The sequence below is a fragment of the Pagrus pagrus genome (genome assembly GCF_965226575.1).
Source record: "Pagrus pagrus genome assembly, chromosome: 20".
In the NCBI taxonomy this organism is placed as follows: Eukaryota; Metazoa; Chordata; class Actinopteri; order Spariformes; family Sparidae; genus Pagrus; species Pagrus pagrus.
Window position 1 is genome coordinate 2,055,113 of NC_140207.1, and position 22,449 is coordinate 2,077,561.

At 43.4% G+C, this 22,449-nt stretch overlaps 1 protein-coding gene across 1 annotated transcript in view; it reads left to right on the top strand.

Annotated features, from left to right (window-relative positions):
- Positions 1–21,791, top strand: part of LOC311249235 (sodium channel protein type 3 subunit alpha-like) — a 170,476-nt gene extending 148,685 nt beyond the window's left edge. The window contains exons 26-32 of the mRNA XM_084340113.1: positions 3,492–3,614; positions 5,389–5,664; positions 10,622–10,675; positions 10,878–11,019; positions 11,235–11,335; positions 11,906–12,176; positions 13,903–21,791. Coding sequence (XP_084196239.1) covers positions 3,492–3,614; positions 5,389–5,664; positions 10,622–10,675; positions 10,878–11,019; positions 11,235–11,335; positions 11,906–12,176; positions 13,903–15,209 — 2,274 coding nt within the window. The 3' untranslated portion in view covers positions 15,210–21,791. The remainder of the gene's footprint in view (positions 1–3,491; positions 3,615–5,388; positions 5,665–10,621; positions 10,676–10,877; positions 11,020–11,234; positions 11,336–11,905; positions 12,177–13,902) is intronic.
- Positions 21,792–22,449: the final 658 nt, after the last annotated feature.

A 22,449-nucleotide genomic window follows, 5' to 3' on the forward strand; every position in this document is an offset into this window, starting at 1 on the left:
ACTGGAGCTAATGATGATAAAGCTGATCACTGTCATAAAGTAACGTGGAGACTTTATCGTCCATCAAAGGATTCAACAGTGATGAAAGACAGAATTATTAATAATAATGTTTACCTTCATAACAGTGATAATAATGTTTTTTTTCAACCTGTGGATTTTGAAACGGTGATGAAGATGATGATTATAATGGTGATGATGAAGATAAGAAGGTTAACATACAATAATCCAGACAGCTGAGTGAAGAAATTATAATTATTCGAGCGTTGAGGAGACACTTCAGCTGAAAACATCAGTTTTTTCGTTGCTCTGGTCAGTTTTGAGATTTCTGTCTAAGTCTCTTAGTCTAAGTGATCAACTGGAGTCATTTCATGGTCATATTGTTTAGTTTTGGTCTTAAAATGAGTGAAATGTTACGACCTATATCTTTTAAGGCCGAGTGTCCTCAGAGATCAGATCTCCACTTCAGCAGCGCCTACATCCACCAAACCTTCCAGTTTTATTCATATCTATACTCTGAAGGTTTCTTCATAGATCATCCTCGGCCTGATGTAAAGAACATTTTATTCCTAAAGACATGGAGACGTTTTATGGCTGTCGACAGTCTCAGAAATCCTCTCTGTAAAAACGTTCTTTCTTTTCTTCTTGGCGATGTCTATTAGTTATCATTGTCTTCACCTGTAGTGTCTCACTTTAACATATTTGATTTGTCTTATCGACGTGTTGTGGTAACTCTCTCTCAGTCCTACTGTCTGTTTTCTTCTTCTTTTGTTTCCCTGTTCTTCACATCTTGTGTACGTAGTCAGTCAAGCGTGACAAAGATTTTCACGACGTTTCAAACTCGCTCCTTCAAAATCCATTTTCCTCTGCTGCCGACACAGCTGGCGTTCAGTCGTCGACACCGTTAACAGAACGTTTCAGTTATCGATACAGTTACGGTTATTATCAGTGTGGACGGCTCTTTATCCACTGAACGCTCTGAATAGTTCACTCTTTTAAATAAATGTATACCGTATATTGTCATCCACATATTTATTACGTTTTTCTATAAATGATCCACAAAGTCGGGATGAATATGGAAATGTTTTGTTGTGGCTCTCTGTAACGTGCGAGTATCGTCCCGTCTGTCCTCCAAAGCAGAATATATATCTTGTAGACTCTGTGTTCATGTCATCCTCATGTCAGAAGCTCCATATATGTAAATATTACACATGACACATGGACACAGTATGTGAGATGTATGTTGACATGTGTGCTGACTCTGTGTTGCTCTGAATCTCGCTTCACTGCAATAATGGAGGTCGTGAATAAAAGCAGCGAGAGACGAAGGAGACAAAGAGAAAAGTCCAAACAGCCTCAGGACGAACGATCAGCGATGGCTTTTTAACCTCTGCACACACACACACACACACACACACACACACACACACACTCTCCTTCTCGTTTTCTGGGTGTTTTCCGCCTCGCCGTCTCCATAAATGACTCTGCGTGTTGTGACGTCTTTATTTGACTGTCGAGGCCCGAAGAGAGAGAAGACGGAGACGTGTTGAGTCACCGAGGTCTCGCTGTGCAGATCTGAGACGAGAAGCAGACGGGATGTTATTAGAGACAGAAAGTGGTGAAACGAAGATCACATCCGCTGATTAAAGCTGTGTTTTGTTTTGTTTTTAGCCACTAGAGGGCAGAAAAACAAATACAAACCCAGTCTGAACAGTCTGCGACTTTTATTCATATGAAGAGAAGCAAAGTTTAAACAGGTTTCTGTCAGAGACGGGCTTTTATTTCTAATTTATTTCTAATCTAAGCTTTTCTTTATCATATTTATTAAGAACTCTCTCTGTTCTCTGATCTGCTCTTCTTTCAATTTGCTAGTTATTTGTACTTTTGCCTGTTATCTTAATAAGTTCAGCACAATGTACATTTCCACATTTTGACTAATACAAGCACAGTTGCCTTTATTCTCTTTTTAATTCCAATAATCTGCTCCGCTGTGCTTTTGTTCAGTGTTTATCTGCTGTCAGTACAACTCAACACTCCCTGCATGTTTCACATTAAAATTAGAGATGTCACGATTCTTTACATCCACCATTCGATTCAACAGCTTCTTTCAAAAGATAGGAGTGTTTTACAACAACAGCTCAACTGTATCCTGGAGGCTTTTTGCAGGTTAGTGTTAGACAAGTTGAAAAAATGCTCCAGATTCCAGAGTTCAACAAAAACCACCAGCCTGCAGTGATTCAACACTAAACAACAAAAGGTAGAAATTCAGTTTGTGGCAAAGTTTCTCAAATCTACCCAGAGTGAATCCTCTTCACAAACAAATCAATATAGGATCTCTGAATAAGAAAATAAACCCAACATGTCCGACGCTGTCAGAGTCAGCTGATCGTCTTCATCACACAGGAGAAGAGTCTGGAAGTGACGCTGCAGGCTAACGCTAAACTAGCTGCAGGCTAACGTTAAGCTAGCTGCAGGCTAATGCTAGCTATTTAGAATAAAAACCGTGACACCCCTCGTTTAAAGACCAAACCATTTTACTTTCTTCACAGGCTTTTATTATGAAATACATACAGGTCATACACAGTCATTGACAGTCGCTGCACACTGAACAGAAGAATGGCAGAGAAGATTATTATATTTATTAAAGGAGTAACAACAACATTTTGTTAAAATAATTCAATAATCTGTTCAATGTGAGCGTGTATCGCCTTTAAATAACTTGTGTACGTTGGACGTGTGATGTACCTGCTGCTGTTCAGGAGGTCGGTAGATGTTCACAGTAACTGTGTGGATCACGTCCTGTAGATCTCAGTGGTGGGTCTGCTGGCTCAGTTCATCCCTGTGGACCAGATCACCACCATGCGAGTGCTGAGGACGTTCAGGGCGCTCCGTCCTCTCCGGGCCGCGTCCCGCTTCGCTGGTATCAGGGTAAGAACCACCAGACCCGGACCTCCGGCCAACTGACCGTCAGAGTCAGACGTACTCGTGGGGCTTTAGCTGGTGGTTTAGAGATCTGCAGATCTGGCTTTGATCAGGCGTGATATCTCAGACTATTAACGACAGCGCTGGGTTATTTTACAGTTGATGATCCGTCTTATTGTTGAACTTTATTTCATTTAACCGACTCGACTGTTTCTTTGTCAGGTTCCTGTGAACAGTCTGTCTTCAGTCTGAGACAGTCGTGGTCTCAGGAGCAGCAGAGCCACAAACCTGCTGCTCACAACAATCAAACTTGTGTTTAACGGTTCATCTCTCCTTCCTCTCCTCAGGACTCTTCAGACAGCTGATACACAAACTAACACACCTTTGTCTCGTTCACATCCACAGCTCTGATTGGCCGGTTTAGTGGATCAGTCCTCTCCCGCTCTGTCTTTCATTAGACTAGAATTTAACTGTCCTGCTTCTGTCTCCTCTTCTTCCTCCTGTCTCTGAACTCCTGTCGCCATCTTGTTTCTGTCCTTTCCCTCCCTCCTCTTCCTCTCGCTCTCCTCCAGGTCTCATTGGTCAGTTTGGTGGCCAACACGTTGGGTTATTCAGACTTTGCAGCCATCAAGTCCCTGCGGACGCTGCGAGCCCTGCGGCCCCTCAGAGCCCTCTCCAGATTTGAAGGCATGAGGGTAAGAGTCAGTATTAATGTACGAACACACCTGGGAAACAAACGGCTGCTGTCATGATGGATTCAATCATTTATGTTATTATAGATCATCCAAGTTTCTCCACGGTGATTTCTTTAAGTGTCCCGATGATAAATGAATTAATGGAAATCGAACAATAGTTGGTGATTAGTTAGTTAAACTTAGTTAACAAACAAAGGGAGGATGTTCGAATTTAAAACCCGTAAAACAAATTATATAATAAATAAGAAGGACGTGACAACGCCTGACGATTTATCATATCAGGAAGTAATGAACGATGTGAAGAGGAAAAGAATAAACAGCATTAATTCATATTTTCTTAACTGTTAACTGTTGTTACGTGATGTGAGGAATAACAAATATAAATCGAGCAGTATGTCTTGTTCCCAGGTGTGTTTAGTATAAAACACATCACCTTTGTATCTTTTACAGTGTTTCATCCCCTCAGTGTTTTCTGCTCTGTGATTGGTTCGACTTTGAGTTTCTTTCTCTTTCAGAAAACAGACGCGTGAATTCACTCACGTCTGTATTTGAACTTTGTGTGTCCGGAAACATCCGGTTCTGTTTCCCATCAGTATTACTGAACGTATCAGAGTCAGAGTCCTGCAGGAAGCTCAGGCAAACCAGAGAAACAGAAGATTTTGGCTTTTAAAACACGTTCGCTCCAAAGTGAGATCAGAAACCTGAAAGCTGAGGACGACTTGAAACTGAATGTTAATGTTTCACACATTGTTTTTTGACAACTCAACAAAGATATATCGTTTTCTCTTGATAAACACAGAGAACGTGTTTTTTCTTATTTCCTTAATTTTTCTAAGTCGTGAAATCGTCTTCTGATGACAGAATCATTTCGTCACCACAGAAAAATTAGACTTATTTAGTGAAATTCAAAATGTCTTAAATGTTCATTGTTACTCGTCATGTCACAGCAGTAACATTAACAGCACTGCTGATATAAGTGATCGATGTGTTTTTGCAGTTTGCTTCTACGTATCTGATGAAATGATTGGCAGAAGTTTAACATTAAAGGTTCCTGTTGGGTCCGAGGTGTGCAGGACGCTGACTCTGGGTCACATGAAGTTCAGGACCTGTGTTGCATGCTGGGAATAAAGTCTGAGCTGTCACTCTCCCATGATCCTCTGCTCTCTTCTTTGTCTGGCTAATAAGATTAGCTTGCGTGTCAATTTCCAAATGCTGCGCGCTCGGCGCCCCAGATGCTCAGTCAGCATGGGATTCTGGGTGGAAGAACTGCATTGTGGGTATAAAGAGGAGGGCTGGAGTAGCAGGTTGATTGGAAGGAGGAAGCTGAAATACCCCAAAAATACAAACTGTTAATAAAACACATTTCTGCTCCTGGGACTCACCACTAATCCTGCACACTGCACCTTTAACCATGTTATTAGATCTGTGTTGTGATTCATTCATTTTCTGCTGTTTTAAATTTAATTCATTGAAACATTTGCCGAATTTACAAGACGGCCTGAATAATGAAGAATTAGTCAGAGACAGAGTTTCACAGAGTTTATAAAGTTTCTTTTAACTCAACAACTCATTAAATAACACATTATTTAAAGGGAGTCTGGTGACTTTCACCACAAGTAGCCTATACTGGTTACTGTTTAGTGTATTTGTAAAATGTGACATGTTTAGCGTCAATAAAATGTTTCTTCTTTCATAAATTGAGTGTAAATGGTGAAGTCAGTGTGTGTGTGTGTTCAAACAGCTGCTAAAGGCGTCTCTGTTTCCGTCGCTCCAGGTGGTCGTGAACGCTCTGATCGGGGCGATTCCCTCCATCATGAACGTGCTGCTGGTGTGTCTCATCTTCTGGCTCATCTTCAGCATCATGGGCGTCAACCTGTTCGCCGGCAAGTTCGGCCGCTGCGTCAACCGCACGGGCCACATCTACGAGGCCGCCTTCATCAACAACAAGTCGGAGTGCGAGGCGCTCAACGACACCTCGCTCTTCTACTGGACCAAAGTCAAGGTCAACTTCGACAACGTGGGGGCCGGGTACCTCGCTCTGCTGCAAGTGGTGAGAGACTGCTCAGGGTTTGTGGGTTTGAAGTTTACTTAGTGGTTAATTCAGTGCATCTGAAAGGAGACGTGTTTTCCTTCAGTGTGGTTTTTATGTTCCTGTGCATGTAAAGTCTGTAGCTCCTCTCTCCCACAGAAAACACTGCTCCTGAAACGCCTCGTCAATTGTCCCGCCTTTGCTGTGATTAATCATCAAATACTCATGGACTCGTTGAAAAGTTGTCGCATCATCTTTTCCAAACCCTTCAGATCATCTGAGCACTGTCGGCCATTTTTGTTTGTCAGGAAGTAAAAAGAGACGAGGGGGTTTTAGCTGCAGGGTGATTCATGATACATTAGCTGCCTCTTAAGTGGCTTTTAGGCACTTAAAATCACCTCCAGTGCTTCATTTGAGGCGTGGGCTGGGGCTCTTCTTGCTGCAGGACGGGAACACAAAGCAAATGTGATTACTTAACACGCTGTGCTGTTGAACTCTTGAACGCACCTCCATCATGTTGTCTCTGAACTCTCTGGACTCTCAAAACTACCAAAAGTTGATTGCTCACGCGTCTCTGAAGACGTGACAACCCTCTGGGCGATGCCTCCGGGCTGCAGCTGGATTGCAGAACAAAGCTGCAGAAGATGAAGGTTGTGTGAATCTGTCATCGCAGCAGCCGTGTGAAGCGTTTACAAAGAGCTGCGAGCGAAGACACGCAGGCACAAAGTGAAAAATCCTCTCCTGCAAGACAACTTGAAAACAAATTAAAACCGAGCGTCTCCTCCACAAACCGTAGGAGGATTGACTTTTCTCCCTCGCTCCCTCGCTCCCCTGATCTCGTCTTTTCTTTCGCTCCGTCCATTTGCCGTCTTAGCCTTAATTTTCCTCCCACACTTGTTCTTTAACGCTCTCACTTTTGACTTTTCCACTTTTCACTCGCTCTCTTTGTCTCCATTTGTCGTGTTATGTTTAATTTTCTCTTCCAGCGCCTTCTCTCTCTCTCTCTCTCTCTCTCTCTCTCTCTCTCTGTCTCGCTCACCTTTTTATTTTCTTTTGTTCTGTTTAGTCTTTTTCTTTTTAGTGAGCGTGTCCTTGCCACAGTCGCAGGTTGGCAAAAAACAACAGATGAACCTGGTTGATCGCAGCTGAGAGGGATTCTTCCAGCAGCCAGCGTCCTGCACAGACCTGAAGGCATCTTCTGAATATTTGATGCAATTTGACTGACAGGGCTTCCGTAGATTGTGAATGTTTAATTTAACTCAAAACTCAGCGGATAACAATCTTTATGATCTGCATCTATACAAATACCTTTAATGTATGTGGATATATAATTCATACACACTCATCATTAAGATCAGTTTTAGCATTAATTATTCAGTGTTTATAAAGTATATACATGTATAAAAGCTACATGAAGTGTTACTGGAGATACAGACAAAAGTGTTTTCTAAAAAAGTCATGCTTTACAAGAAATGTACTGACATACAGTTCATGTATGGAGACAAATAATATGTATATACAGTATATATATATATACACATACTGTATATAAATCTAAAACAAAGCTGTAGACACATTGTTGACGAACACTAGAGGCGCTAAACTCACTAAACAAATTGCATTTCCTGTGGCCAGCCTCCTTCAAAATAAAAGTCAACTCGTATTTCACCTGTTGTTATTTGGTAGGAAAATTGCATCACCGTGGCAACCTTAACGCATGCCTGTGAGTAATAACGTAGCAGAGTTATGTTTTAAGGCATAGACCGAATGTTGGACCTGCTTTGGAAGATTTCACAGAATATTTTGTGAGCTACATTAAAAATTAGCCGTGAGATAACTCATGTTTAATATCCTGACGACCCTGCCGTCTTCATCATGTCATCTTTCTTCCTTCCTGTTTTCCACTTCATTTTCCTGCCTCTCCTCCATCCATCCCTCCGCATGAGCAAAACCTGTGCAGCCCTCCACCTTCATCTCTTCACCACTTCCTTCCTCACAGTCCTTCGTTTGCCTCCTTTCTCCGTTTCTCTTTCTCTCTCTTTTCTTTCTCGCTCTCTGTCGCCCACCACGGGAGTCCTGAGAGCCTCCAATCAATCAGCGTCTGAGAGGCTTTTATTTTTAGAGCGACTCCAGCCAAGTGGGAGGGAAATGGAGAGATGGAGGGAGGGAGGAAGAAAAAGTACAAGTGGAGAAAGAAATTAAAGTGAAAGAACGAAAGAGCAGCGGCGGGAGAGAGAGAGGGCGGAGGGATGGAAGGAGATAATAACGAGGGAGCGAGAGGGATTCAAGTGAAGAGAAGATGGACGGTGAGACGTTAAAGATAAAAAGATAAAGAAAAGATGGGTGAGATAGAAGGAGAGAGGTTGACGATGGCGATGGAAGGACAAAACGAGACAGTGAAGAAGAGAGAAGGAGGAGACGGTGAGAGAATAAAGTGGAGAGAGAAAGGTTGGAAACAAAGTGGAGAAGTTGCCGGTCAGCCAATGAGAAACCGAGAGTTGCCAGAGTCCGGTCGCCTTGGCAACGAGGCGCTCAGCATCTCTCAGTGTTTGGCTGGTCGGCGTGGCAACAGTTGGCGGGGGCAACCCTTCCATTAGCATCTGGAAATAGCTCCACGCTGCAGAAATGATGCAGAGAGCGCCGACCGAGCTCGGCTTCAGGATCCGTCGCTCCGAGCCCGACAGGATCACAGTTCAGTACTGCTCAAGTTTCTGACACGAACATTTAAAATGAATCTTAAAAAAAAAGCATCCACACGCAAAACTGATTACCTGAGGAGAGTGACCGGGGAAAACAATGCCTCTTCCTGGTTTGGTCGCACTGTTAGTGAGGTGAAGCTACGTGGGACCTTATTTCAGAGAAAATGTGTGTGATAGTGAGCGAAGAGAGAGAAAACTGTCTGATCCCGTTTGAGTTGATGATGTTCGTCTGTTTCAAAGATCATTTTTCAACTTGAGAAAGTCTGTAATGAAATATCAGAGTGAAAATCCGTCATTATAGAGTCAACAGACTCCAAACTTAAACATTCACATCATCATCATCTTTGTAACTCCGGTGGACGGTGCAGTCCAGACCACAACGCCAGCGGGGAACGATGCCGTTGGGATCACTTTCAGAGCGATTTGATGAACGACAGCCAATCAGAATCATCGGACCGTGAGGGCGTCAGTCAGCTTGATGCTGGTGACATTTTCCTACAAAATAATGTTGCAGGCGTGATCATAATACCAGTTTCTAACTGTAGCCGACCTCTCTTATGTAAGCTAATTGATGCATTCAGGAGACACTTTGTAGACTGTCTGCCCTAATAACTCTTGGATATTTATATCGCTTATTAAACACTTATGTAACGTATATTATGCTGCAAATTACACATGAAATGGGGCCATTTTACCTGAGACCCTGATGGAGTCTGTGAAGTTTGTCTTGATGTCTTTTATCACGGACTGACGGGGTCTCAACCTTCTGCTCCTGTGGGTTTTCTTTCTGTCAGTAATCTGTTAAAACTCCTTTCACACGACTGCAGCTGCCGATGTGACCAGAGTTATTATATAAATTGACAGAAATCTCATGTGCACTTGGCATAACGGCACAATTCAACTTGACAAACTTTTTTTTCTGAAATAAGGTCTGACGGGGTGCAGCGGAAGGGGCGTGGCCTCGCTTCTTTATGGCGAACACACTTCCTTTGCGCCCTAACTCGTCGTCCATGTTTACAGATTTACCTCAGAATGAGAAACATTCGCTCAAACAGCGGATTGATTTGTTTGTTGAACTTTGTGTTACGTAAAGGAGCTAGACAGCGTTTTAAAAGTTATTCACGATTATCCCGATGATGGAAAATCACCTGAATCAAGTTATTCTGAGTATTTTCATCCCGACCCACGATGAAATCTTTCCTCCTCCCGTCTCTACTTCAGCATCCGGCTGAGAACTACAGTTTAACATCTGGTTGAGGTTTTGATGCGATTCGTCGGCGTCTGGCTTGTCGGTGGAGACGGTTCAGTGCTGCAGCCGCCTTCACATCCTTTAAAATAAACTCAGGCTCAAGCTCGTCATCTTTTACAGCGCACCCCCCCCCCCTCGCTCACATCCGACAGTCCATAATAATAACAGGTGGTAACCCGTGGTGACGAGCAGGCTTCAGGTCGGAGTGACGGACAGCAGGCGCCCACTCAGACCAAAGTACTGTTTCTTCACATCTGCATCCTCCCTCCACCTGCTCTGCCTCCTCCCCGCTGAGGAAGGAAGTCCATAAAAGGACTTGTTGATACTTTCATTGAGAAAAAAAAAAAAGCCACAGCGGCGGCGTTTCCATGGCGCTCTGACTCTCCCTCCACTTATTTTCTGCTCTAGCAGGAAGGTTGCTTCGAGATCCCTTTTGTTGGGTTATTCGCTCGAGTGCAGGAAATGTGCAGGAGGTCGTCCTGGTGACAAGAAACCCAGAACGCTCTTGACACTCGGGAGCTCCAGGTTTCTCTCCTGTCGATTATAATGTCAGAGGAAAGCTGCAGGATTGTTTCTTCAGAGAAAAAGGTCTGAAAAACAGATTGTTGCTGAAGACGACAGCACATACAGCATACGGCCAAAAGTATGTGGACGCATCTCAGACGCATCGCAGACTCAGACCTGTAGTTTTCAGCCCCTTCACACCAAAAAAGTTTCAGCTTCTGGCCATCGAACTGACGGTTACATTTTAACTTCATGCTTTAGAAAGTTCCCTCATGTTTAACTTAAATAAAGCTTTTAAATATCAGGTGGATTCACTAAATCTGCTCAGTGACGAAGCTGAAAACAGCAGTTTTTGACGACGAGGTTTGAGCCGGTCGACCGGACGAGATTATAACTTCTCAGATTGTTTCACGTGAATAAAATCTGTCATGTGATTCACAGCGTAGATGTCCACATTACGCTGTTTATCATACATAAAGAAAAAGAGTTGTGATCATTTAATTAAATGTTTTTCTTTGTTTCCAAGGCAACCTTCAAAGGCTGGATGGACATCATGTACGCAGCGGTGGATTCACGAGCTGTGAGTTAAAGACTAAAGTTTGAATTAAAAGTTCTGAACTCAAAAAAATCAAATGAAGTAAAATGATGAATGTGACATTTAAAACTGTGAGATTTTAAGTAAATAAAAGAGGCGACACCTTAAATAATAAAGAAATACTGTTAAAAACTACCAGAATGTGTGTGTTTCTTTATAAAACCGTGTGTGTGTGTGTTGCTGTCAGGTGGAGGAGCAGCCTATCAAAGAGATCAATCTCTACATGTACCTGTACTTCGTCATCTTCATCATCTTCGGCTCCTTCTTCACCCTCAATCTCTTCATCGGTGTCATCATCGACAACTTCAACCAGCAGAAACGAAAGATGAGTACCACGGCAGAAACAAATGCATTCAGAAGAAAACTATACAGAAAAACACTGTCTTTGTTTATTTGTTAGTCTGTTTATTTATTTATGAATTTAGCATAATCCTTATCATAAGCAATAAATCAGTGGAACGGGAGTTTCACTGGTTGTGAGACGACGTGTCGCAGCTCGTGTTGAGTGAAAATAACAGAGTTGTTGTCGGGTTCGTTTACTTAGGAGGACAGGACATCTTCATGACGGAGGAGCAGAAGAAGTACTACAACGCCATGAAGAAGCTGGGCTCCAAGAAACCCCAGAAGCCCATCCCCCGACCTACGGTACCAACGCACAGCACACACATATAGACGACAATGAGCCAAACCAAAAAACATTCAGTTTAATTTGTTCAGTGGTTAGGTCTTCAATTTTGAGTTGAGCCCAAACCAGCTTCATATGATCAAATCCATCATCATCAGCTCATGTTAATGTATCTATAGAGCACATTTAAACATTGAACAGTAAGATAAACAGGAAAATGTTAAAATATCACCTGCGTATCGCACAAAAAACATGTTTTACAGCTACATTAGTTACATGAGCTGCAGTCGCTCTCACCAGAGTCCATTTGAAGAAGCAGCAATTTAACACCGTAAAACACACTTCACTCAAGTTTGTCTTCCAACAATCACCAACTCTTGTCTGGTTGAAGTAAACCCTGTTGGGATGCTTCCCATAATGTTAACAGACACGATACAACAATCTGAGCCCGTCAGCGGCCAAAAACAATCACTTCTAGAGTCGTTACAGACCTGAGTGATCTCCAGTGACCACCTGTTGAAGATGGTGCTGATATTTTTTTAAACATTAATCAACGACAGAAACAAATCAGACTGTTTGTCTCCCTCCAGAACTCGGTGCAGGGTTTCTTCTTCGACCTGTCGGGGAAGCAGGTGTTCGACATCATCATCATGGTGCTGATCCTCTTCAACATGATCACCATGATGGTGGAGACGGACGAGCAGTCGCCTCAGATGGAGTACATCCTGAACAACATCAACCTGGCCTTCATCATCGTCTTCACCATCGAGTGCCTCATCAAGATCGTGGCGCTGCGATATTACTTCTTCACCGTCGGCTGGAACATCTTCGACTTCGTCGTCGTCATTCTCTCCATCGTCGGTGAGTTCAAACGTGTCCGGTGAAAGATTTCAGTGAGCAGGAACGAAGGACACAACGATGGAGGCCGGTTTCTGGAGTTTCTTGATTCTCTATTTGCAGACTCAGCTCAGTTTTTGAGATATTTTTATGATCAGAGTTTAAATTCATCTGTAGTTTCAGTGCCTATATTAGTTGTATTTTTGCTTGTATTTTGCATGATTGTCTTGAAATGCTTATTATCCTGAAAATCTGCTCAATCTAAGCAAAACGGCTGCGTTGGTCAGGCGGACACAGTCGCCAGGATCAACCAATCAGAGGAGAGAATGTGTTTTCCCGAAGCGTTGACGAGTTGCCCATGAGCAACACGAAAAAAGATGTTACCTCCCAAATTTATAAAGAGGACCAACTCTCAAATGTGCACACATGTTGAGTGTGTGTGTGTGTGTGTGTGTGTGTGTGTGCGAGGCATCAGCTGTGGCAGCAGGAGGCAATGTGACGTCTGCCTGACAATTATCTGTCAACAAAGTGACCATCCGGGTGGCCTTGATGTTTTTACCCTGCACCAAGGTCCTGTATGGTCATATACAGTAACACACACACACACGCACACACACACACACACACACACACACACACACACACACACACACACACACACACACACACACGACAGAACAATCTATAGAGACAGCACAGAGCAACCTAAGCAGGTAATTTAGCTATCAGTGTTGTGACAAGATTGTGTGTGTGTGTAATTAAGTGTGCATCTGTGTGTGTGTGTGTGTGTGTGTGTGCGCGCGTGGATGTGTGTCGTGTGCACGCTCAGACGAGGCCGCCTGGGGGAGGTGAAGGTAACAGCAGCAATCAGAGCTGCCAGAGGGCGGTCCCTGGAGACAAATCAAACATGATTGACCTGTTACATCAGCTGTGTGTGTGTGTGTGTGTGTGTGTGTGTGTGTATGTGTGTGTGTGTGTGTGTGTGTGTGAGGGGGGGGGGGGGGGGGTAGTTGAGTTGATGTACGATGTGATGGTGATTCCCTCTCGACTCCCCCCCGCTCATCCCGTCCATCGTCTATAACTCAACACAGGGCGACGGATGAAAGATAGAGGTGTGTGTGTGTGTGTGTGTGTGTGTGTGCGTGTGTGTGTGTGTGTTCCTTGAGTTTATCATTCCCGGATAACAAGGAAAAGATGGATGAATTACAGTGTTTGACTTGCTGTTAGAGGGGAGAGACGGCTCAGCCCTCCAGAACCAATTACTCAGGATGTAATCACAGCAGACCTGCCACATAAAGACTGAAATATCCAAACGGAGAGCTTTTAGATGATGTAACTCACAGGAATGTCCTCAAATAAAAGAAAATCTTGGTCAACTAATAGACCTCCGCTAATCGATTTTAGCCAATATAACCGAGAAACCCGGCAAATAGTGTCTCCTGCGTCGCGGTCTCAGTCCTGCAGGACGAGGACTTAAAATCATGTTCAGAGCAGAGTTTGTGATGATCACTGTGATGTCAGAAATATGAAGATACTACACTGGAAGAGTGGAACAGCATTAAATTGTTATTCTACAATTTACCTACGAACAGTCTTTGTATAAAAAACCCAAATTAAAAAAGTGTCGGCAGGATTCTTCAGTGACCCACAGGGACTATGAATCCAGCTGACTCTTGTCTCTGGACATGTATACATTGTTTCTACACTTGTCTGCAGGTCCATAACTCTTTTCTCTCTTTCTCTCTTTCAGGTATCGTCCTTGCTGACATCATTGAGAAGTACTTTGTGTCACCAACACTGTTCAGGGTGATTCGACTGGCCCGTATCGGACGGATCCTGCGTCTCATTAGAGGCGCTAAGGGCATCCGGACGTTACTGTTCGCCCTCATGATGTCCCTTCCTGCTCTCTTCAACATCGGGCTCCTCCTCTTCCTGGTCATGTTCATCTACGCCATCTTCGGCATGGCCAACTTCGCCTACGTGAAGCGTCAGGCGGGGATCGATGACATGTTCAACTTTGAGACATTTGGCAACAGCATGATCTGCTTGTTCCAGATCACCACCTCCGCCGGCTGGGACAGTCTGCTCAGCCCCATCCTCAACAACTCCCCCGAGGAGTGCAACCCAAACATCCCCCACACTGGCACCACCGTCCGGGGGAACTGCGGGAACCCGTCAGTGGGCATCACCTTCTTCGTCACCTACATCATCATCTCCTTCCTGATCGTGGTGAACATGTACATCGCCATCATTCTAGAGAACTTCAGCGTGGCCACGGAGGAGAGCACCGAGCCGCTGAGCGAGGACGACTTTGAGATGTTCTACGAGGTTTGGGAGAAGTTTGACCCGGAGGCAACGCAGTTCATCGAGTACGCCAAGCTGTCAGACTTTGCCGACTCGCTGTCGGAACCGCTGCGCATCGCCAAGCCTAACAAGATCAAACTGATCTCCATGGACCTGCCCATGGTCAGTGGGGACAAGATCCACTGCCTGGATATCCTCTTTGCCTTCACAAAGCGCGTCCTGGGCGAGTCGGGCGAGATGGACGCCCTCAAGCAGCAAATGGAGGAGAAGTTCATGATGGCCAACCCATCCAAGATCTCCTATGAGCCAATCACAACGACTCTGAGGCGAAAACAGGAAGAGGTTTCGGCTACAGTGATCCAGAGGTGCTACCGCAGGCACCTGGTCAGGCGGCAGATGAAGGCCGCCTCCTACTTGTACCGCCAGATCACCACACCTCGACATGCCGGAAGTGAAGGTGAAGAAGGCGGCGAGGTGCTGTTCGGGGAGGACGCACCTGAGAAAGAAGGGCTGATCGCCGCCATGATGAGGGAAAACTACGGTTCGAGTTTGTTGGGGATAGAGCGCTCTGAGACAATTTCCTCCACCTCGTCCCCTCCGTCCTACGACAGCGTGACGCGAGCCACATCAGAGATCTTTCACCCGCTCGCTGTCAAGACAGAAACGATCGCTGTCGACACTGCAGGCAGCGAACCGAGCGAACAATCGCCGTCAAAGGTCGACCCTGACAGGCAGCAGGAAACGGTACCATAGCAGGAACCAAAAAGCAAAAAATTAAACAAATGAGGATGTCCTTGTTTTGGGTTAAGCCTGTTTGTTCTTTTGTTTACTGAATGTACCATAGCTGAGGAACGCTGAGAAGGCGGCAGAGAGAAGCTATGATCGAGGAACTGCAAGAGGAGTCGAGTGAAGGAGCAAACAAAGTGGAATATTTACTACCTTTAATGTTATTTCCTGTTCCCTGTGGAGATTCCCGGACTCACGTCAACAGCGTTTTTTTGGAGTTTCTTAAAGGGGAGCAGAAAAACTGCAATAACAAAGAGGGAAACCCCGTCTGTCAAGTCAACTCTGCCTTTGTCGGAGTAAAAGACAGAAGCGTAGATCCCTTTGACCACTCGGGTCTCTGTTGTCGACCGAAGCCGACGGTTCAGAACACTGACTGACGTTTGACCTCAGCTACAGGGGGTCAGAGGGGTCAAAACAACTATATCAGATGTATCCATCATTTATTGGCCTGGGGGGTTTGTGCCTTCCCACCGTTGATCAATATTCTCAGAGTACGCCCGGCTGTAAGAGTGTTCCTGGTGGTGTTTCTCGACTCGTTGACAGCTTTCCGACTGACTGACTGAGACTCGAGAGAGGAGGGAAAATAATGACAACGTGATTTAAAAAAATGTTTTCGTAGTAAAAGTATAACTTTGTTGATGTTACCAGTCTTTTAATAGCGGTACGATTATTACTATTTTTTATATTTTTTAGAGTAAGTTGAAGAAAAAAAAATAAGCGGTCTCTCTCTTTCGACATGCTTTGAGAAAGTGGCTGAACCACCACGTTGTAATCGATAAGAGGAGAGGGTGCGGTCGGGAAAAATACTCAAACACCTGAGGAGCAACTTCATCTGTTTTTGTTGGCAGTTTTGAGTTTACATGTGCTGTCACTTTACTGCACCTGGGCAAAGACGCGTAAAGAGAAAGAGGCCCGGGAGGTTTTTATTTTTCCTCTGAAAACCTTTGAGATAACACCAAAAACTAATACAAGTGCACAATGAGATTTTTCTACACAGTCCCGGACTCTTCCAACATGTGTTTTGCCCTGGTGGGGAACATCCTCATGTCCATCCCTTTTTTTGAGGGGCTGTTGGGTGATTTGTGGTAAAAGTCCAGATTTAAAGTTGATTATTTTAGCTTCACTTCACGAACAAACACGTGGATTATCGATTAGTTACGTATGATTTGGCAGCAGTTAAGTGCGCAGAGATGTTGTCTGCATGTCAAAACTTCAGTTAGATCAGAACCAATAATTGGGTGCAAAATTCAGCAAGTGATTGATTTTCTTATTGTCTTTGATCAAGTTCATATCATAAAACCCTGAAGACACTTCAAGTTGATTTACCTTTTTCCAAAGCAGGATAAATATTGAATCCAGTTAAAGGACCAGACTGCTGGTTTAGATGAGTGACAGTGGCAAATATAAAAATGTATAAAAACGTGTTTAAGTGTGCAACAAACCATCAGTCTTTGCTTTTTACCAACCGAACAAAGAAATGTGAGCGATGTCCTCTTGTTGGAGTCACTCACATCTACTTTTTAGGCTTCTTGAATGCCATGAATAAAGTATTTCCTCTGTCAGAGGATTTAATGTTCGCTTTGTGGACTTTTTCGACAAATCACCCGCTGTCATCATCTCTCCGTCTGGTCGGAGTTCGGCTCGGCACTCGAGAGCTTAAACCACAGTCTTCGAGGTCTAACGGGTTTAAGATCTTTGAGGTGCCGACCGGCCCCGACCCGAGTGCGACAATCAACTCAGCACATCAAGCATCAGGATTTCACCACGTTTAGTTTCATTGAAAGTTCACACTGGTTTTGCGTCAGATCAGTCATCGGCGTCCTGGAAAAACCTTAATAACACAGAAAATGTTTCGCGGCAGCTGAGAGACATCAGGTCAGATTGTTTCTCCAGTTTTAAATGCAGTTACACATATTTTAAATGTTGCAGAAAACAAGCGAGGTGCGGCAGATCAGGAATCAGTTGTTGACGCTGATATCACCAGACTTATCCTTTAGATGCGATGTCATTTTTCATTCTAACAGTCTGGAGCTTGTTTAGACTGAATACTTTTACATTAAATATCTGTTAATGTGTTGGTGTTGTTCCTCAGACATCTTATGAATGTTGCTCCTGGACCAACAGTGTGACTGACCAAAAATGTGACGTGGTCGTGACGTCAAAGCTTTGTGGTTTGGGACAAAGACCGGAAAACTACGCACATAGAAGAAGTTAATCTTTCTGTTGTGAAAAGGTGTTTCTCAACCTGAACCATCTTTTCCTAAACCTGACCAAGTGTTTCTGTTGCCAGCACAAAACCAAACTGTGACAAAGGATTGAAAAAAATGGTCAACAGTATAACAAGATGTTCCCAACAGCTTTATTTATCAGGCTAAAACTGGTCAAATTGTAAGTATTACTGAAGTCAGCCTGTAAAATAACCATCAACGGAGAGAAAAAATGACCTCAATGTCTCCATTCAAAATACTTTAAGTAGTTTGTCTCCTTGTCAGCTCTGATGATGCCAACAAGAGTCGCAAAGCTTTGACATCACAACAACACGACTGGTCCTGGAACAGCATTAATTAAATAGCTAAATGAACAACAGACACTCAGGGCGGGCTTCGTCTGCCTGTGAACAATATGTACAAACTATCTGGAGGCATTTGAAAAAGGCTCCAGCTGAGCAGGTTTTTCCAGAACGCCGGTGTGTTTTCTGCTTCCTGTTTCCGCCAAACGATTTGAAGAGTTTCGTTCGATTGGTAATTTCTGACTGATTGATTCCTATTTGGATTTCATTTTTCTAAAACAAGTTTCTCAATGCTTTGAATGTGCAGGTAAAGTCGAAGCACATGTAAACTTTAGTGAACAGATTAAGAAGTTTTCCACGACAAATGTAGGATTCGGCAGAAAGCGTCTTATTTTTCCACCTGAAGGATATCTGAGTGTGAAAGGAGACTCTTCAAATCAAAACACTGCGTTATTTATTTATTTATTTATTGACTTTGTTTTCTGGTCGATTGCTTTATTTTATCCAAGATTTGATTTGTCATATTTCTATTTTTGCACGTTTTAGCTGCGTCCTGGAGGAGGAGGAGGAGCGGAGGCCGGGCGAGGCGGCTCTTTATCCATTTTGCACAGAGAAACAAACAAAAACAAACCGCGTCTAGCAATAACGGTTTGCGGATACCTTTTAAGTGAGCTCTCCGGTGACGCTTGACTTTCACAGGAGCTTTCTGTCACTGCGTGAGTCTGTGGAGAAACGTTGGGGGGAAATGCACTTTAACACTTGGAGCACTGGCTGAACTCTGACGAGTTTCCCGGTGCGGCACTGACAGTGTTATCGTGGTTCGACAGACGCACAGGTGAACACGCCGGCACGGAGCTGCTGTGAAGGAGTGTCGCCGCTCGTTTTTACTAAGATGAAGTGTCAAAGTGTGTGTGTACAGCGTTCGTTCAGTCTGCTTTGATCTCAATATTTCGAACAACCTCTCTCTCTCTCTGTCTCTGTTGTCGTGGTCACCCGAGGGATCTTTACTAAACGCTTTACTAGACTAATTTAAAAAAGGAAAAAGAAAAAAAACAGTTTTACTGGCACCGTCTGGACTCTATTTCTACTAGATTCTATTGAGAATAGATAACCATATTAACTAGGTAAATACTTAAGACACTGCTGAACTCTGCTGCGAGGCGTATTTCAGGTTGCAGTTGTGCTGAAGGGCTGTTTTCAGTAGCAATAGACCCAGAGTGTGCCTGCTACATACGAACCCCAACACTCCAAGCCATGCTTTCCCATTGGTTGATTGATAACGTGCTTGATTGATGGACTGGTTGATTCTTTGATTTCCTGACTGGCCGATTGAGTGATTATTTGATTGGTTTAACATTTGGATGGTTGATTGATGAAATGATTCTTTTTTTAAACTGAACGAGGTTCACGGTCCGTCGCCGCCCCCCTCCATCACCGCTGAGACTCTGAAGTTATCAGACAAACGGCGCAGAGAGCTGACTGGCTGATTTAGTCCTACTTCACATTTTTAAACGGTCGAAAATGTTCAGATTCACTGAAGTCTGCAGGCTGACGAGAAGAGCATTTGGTCCTGTCACCAGTTTCACAGAAGCCTCTTTTGTAACGACGATGATACCTGCTGTGGGAGTTTTAATGTTGCAGTACCGTGAGAGGTCACTGCAAGACTGACAGGCTTTGTTGTGTCCAGCTTTCTTAAAGGAACAGTTCCTATTCTCCTCAAATGAAAATCCAGTCATCATCTCCTCCCTCCATGCTGATGGAAAGTCAGGTCACGTTTCATAGTCCACAAAACATTTCTGGGGCTTCACAGCAAAACAGCGTTGCATCATCAGCGTGCAAACATGCTGAAGTCCAGGTTTTAAGACTCACTCCTCCGACACGCTGAGTGAAGAAGCTGGGGACTTGTCTTAAAGCCTCGACGTGCAGCCGAGCTCGTCAAGGGTGATAAAGATATCTTTACATTTTGAACGTAAAACCAGAAATCTTAACACATCAACATGGACTCTGGGAACATGAAACTTTGTTCCCAACTGTCTTCTGACATTTTATAGTTCAATTGATTTACCAAGAAACAATCAGTGTATTAATCGCTTTAATCACTCTACAAAGGTTCAGTAAGTATAGCAGGAAAAAGGGAAAAAACTCTCAATATTCTACGATAAATGGACCAAAACATATTGTGAAGCAGTGAAGTCAGGTGATTTTGTGTTTTTTTGGTTGTTTTTCCATTTTAAATCAAGTCTCCAGCTGCTTCAGTTGTTCAGCAGAACGCTGCAACTCAGTTTTACTGTGAAGCTCTAGAAATGTTTTGTGGACTACGAGACTTCACCTGACTTTATATCATCAGGAGGAGATGATGCTCAGTTTTGGGTGAACTGTTCCTTTAATACATCCACGCCTCCTCACAGCAGTAGTGTTTGAACTGAAGAGGGAAAACATGCACAAAGTCGCCCTCACAGTGAAAGTTTAGTGAATCTGGACGTCAGACTCTGGTTTGCACTGAGCACAAAAAATGCAGTGGAACATTTACTGTCAGTATCAGGACAGCGAGCTGATGTAAAGCTCAGAGTCTGTTCACCTGAATCTGTGTGAAACCGTCAAAGAGCATCAAAACAAAGACAACTGCAGCTCTCCGTACCTGAACGTCATTCTGTACTGACTGTATGAGGTGGAGAAACCTTCAGAGTAACTCCCAACATGTCCGAGCAGGAAAGGAAAACTCCAGACGCAAAACAAATCTGGACCTTTCTTTCCTGTTCTGATGTGAAAAACTTCAAATTGTAGAAATAAACTCAGACTTTGGAGGAAAACGACCGTCTTTGCTCTGAGCTTTGGGTCAGTCCATGTGGTGCTACCGGGAGGTTTGGAAGAGTCCATATTAAGATCGGAGGGGGGCGTTAAAAACACAAACTCTGAGACTGAGAATCTTTGCTCCTTCCTGCCTTCTTTTCCCCGTTTCAAAAACCAAAAGCTGCTTTGTCATCTCCGAAACAAAACGACAAACATCTACGTACCAACACGGAGGAAATGCACAGAAAACAAGTGGTTTCATTGTTCATTATTATTACTATTGTTACTATTAACTGTGTGATAAATGCAATACAACAGTTACGTAAACAGGCAGTGAGTGATGCTGTATCTTATTTACAGTATGAGGATAATAATAACGATGATGTTTTTACTTTTGTCGTCGTCATGGATTTGGTTTTTCCAGGCATCCTCTCACTGCTTAAACCACCGTCGCCCCGTTTACACCGAAACTGGTTTCACAACGGTTGACGAACTGGTCTTTGCCAGGTCTCCAGCTTCATATCAGTCCACCCAGAAACCTCATATCTCGAGAAAGTTGCCTTTTTCAGGAAAGGAGGGGAGAATACGTTGAATGTTTCCCGTCCTGACATCTCATGAATCGTCTTTTATTTCAGCTGACATTGGGAAAGTTTCTCTCAGCGTTAATGTCGATTTTAAGACAAAATGAGGCGGCTCGCAGTCGGCCACGCATACATCTAGTTGGCATTTATAAATCACTTAGTTGGAGATAAGAGGTTTCTTGATTTCTAGATTTATTGTGTTTTTTTGCTGGAAGATACAGATCACAGTTGGAGGGTGGAAACCTTGTAACTCCAAATATTTGGATCAGGAAAAGAGAAATTGTATTTGTAAGTTCAAAAAATCCAATTAGTGACATTTTGATGTCCAAATCCAAGTGCTTTTGTCTCCATCACTGATTTGGTAAAACTTTTAAATGTCTCCATATTTTTAAAGTCTTTTTCAAAAACCATCAGAAGATAAAGGACAAGTTACGAGGTTTCCCTCTGACCTCAGCGGTTCTCGCCGGTGAAACCTCGGTGTAAAGGAGGCGAAAGCCGTGCCTCAGTGACCCCACCTTGGTGTTTTAGAGACAATAATAATAATTACGACGATTATAATATGAACATATATATAAATATATATATACTTTTTAGTACTTTGAGTTGAAATACTTTTTAGTATTTTGCAAATACATGTCTCTGTATATAAAATGAAAGCCTCCTGTAATAAACGAGAAAAAAATTTAATACTGAATCTGTTGTGATGGTTTGATTTGATTATTTCTGGATGTTGTGATATTTCTGTGTCCGCTGTAGAAGAACAAAGACACCCCAAAATATGAATGAAAATTTTGGGTGAGAACATTTAAAAAGTACATTTTCACCAGAATCTGAAGAAATAACAGATAGCTACTGAAGTTAGCATGCTAGCCAGCTAGCAACAGCTCGTTTCGGTGCAATACTCCTGTGCTACACTCCACTGGCGCTCTGAGCTCCCAGTCTGGTCTAGTTTCTCTCCAAAAAACATCTCAAAAAGCTCAGTGTTTTGTCTTTATAGTGAAAATGGAGAGAGTAAAACAATGACATGAGCCTGCCCAATCACAGTCGAGGATGTGTGGCAGAAAAGTTAATGCAGTCACTTAATTTAAATGTCAGCGTTCACAATAACTTCCAGGTAGTTAACTCCCATCTCACACATTAGCTTACATACAAGTTGATTCTGAGTCTGAGCTGCCCTGCCGTGTAGAGAGCGAGGACGCTAGCAAAACAATATAGTACATGAAATCAGTACAGTAGAAACGTTAGAGAGGTCGGACCAACATGTTTAACTGTATATCTTTAAATGTTACACACATGCATGTTTTTACCATAAGCTTTAAAACATTTA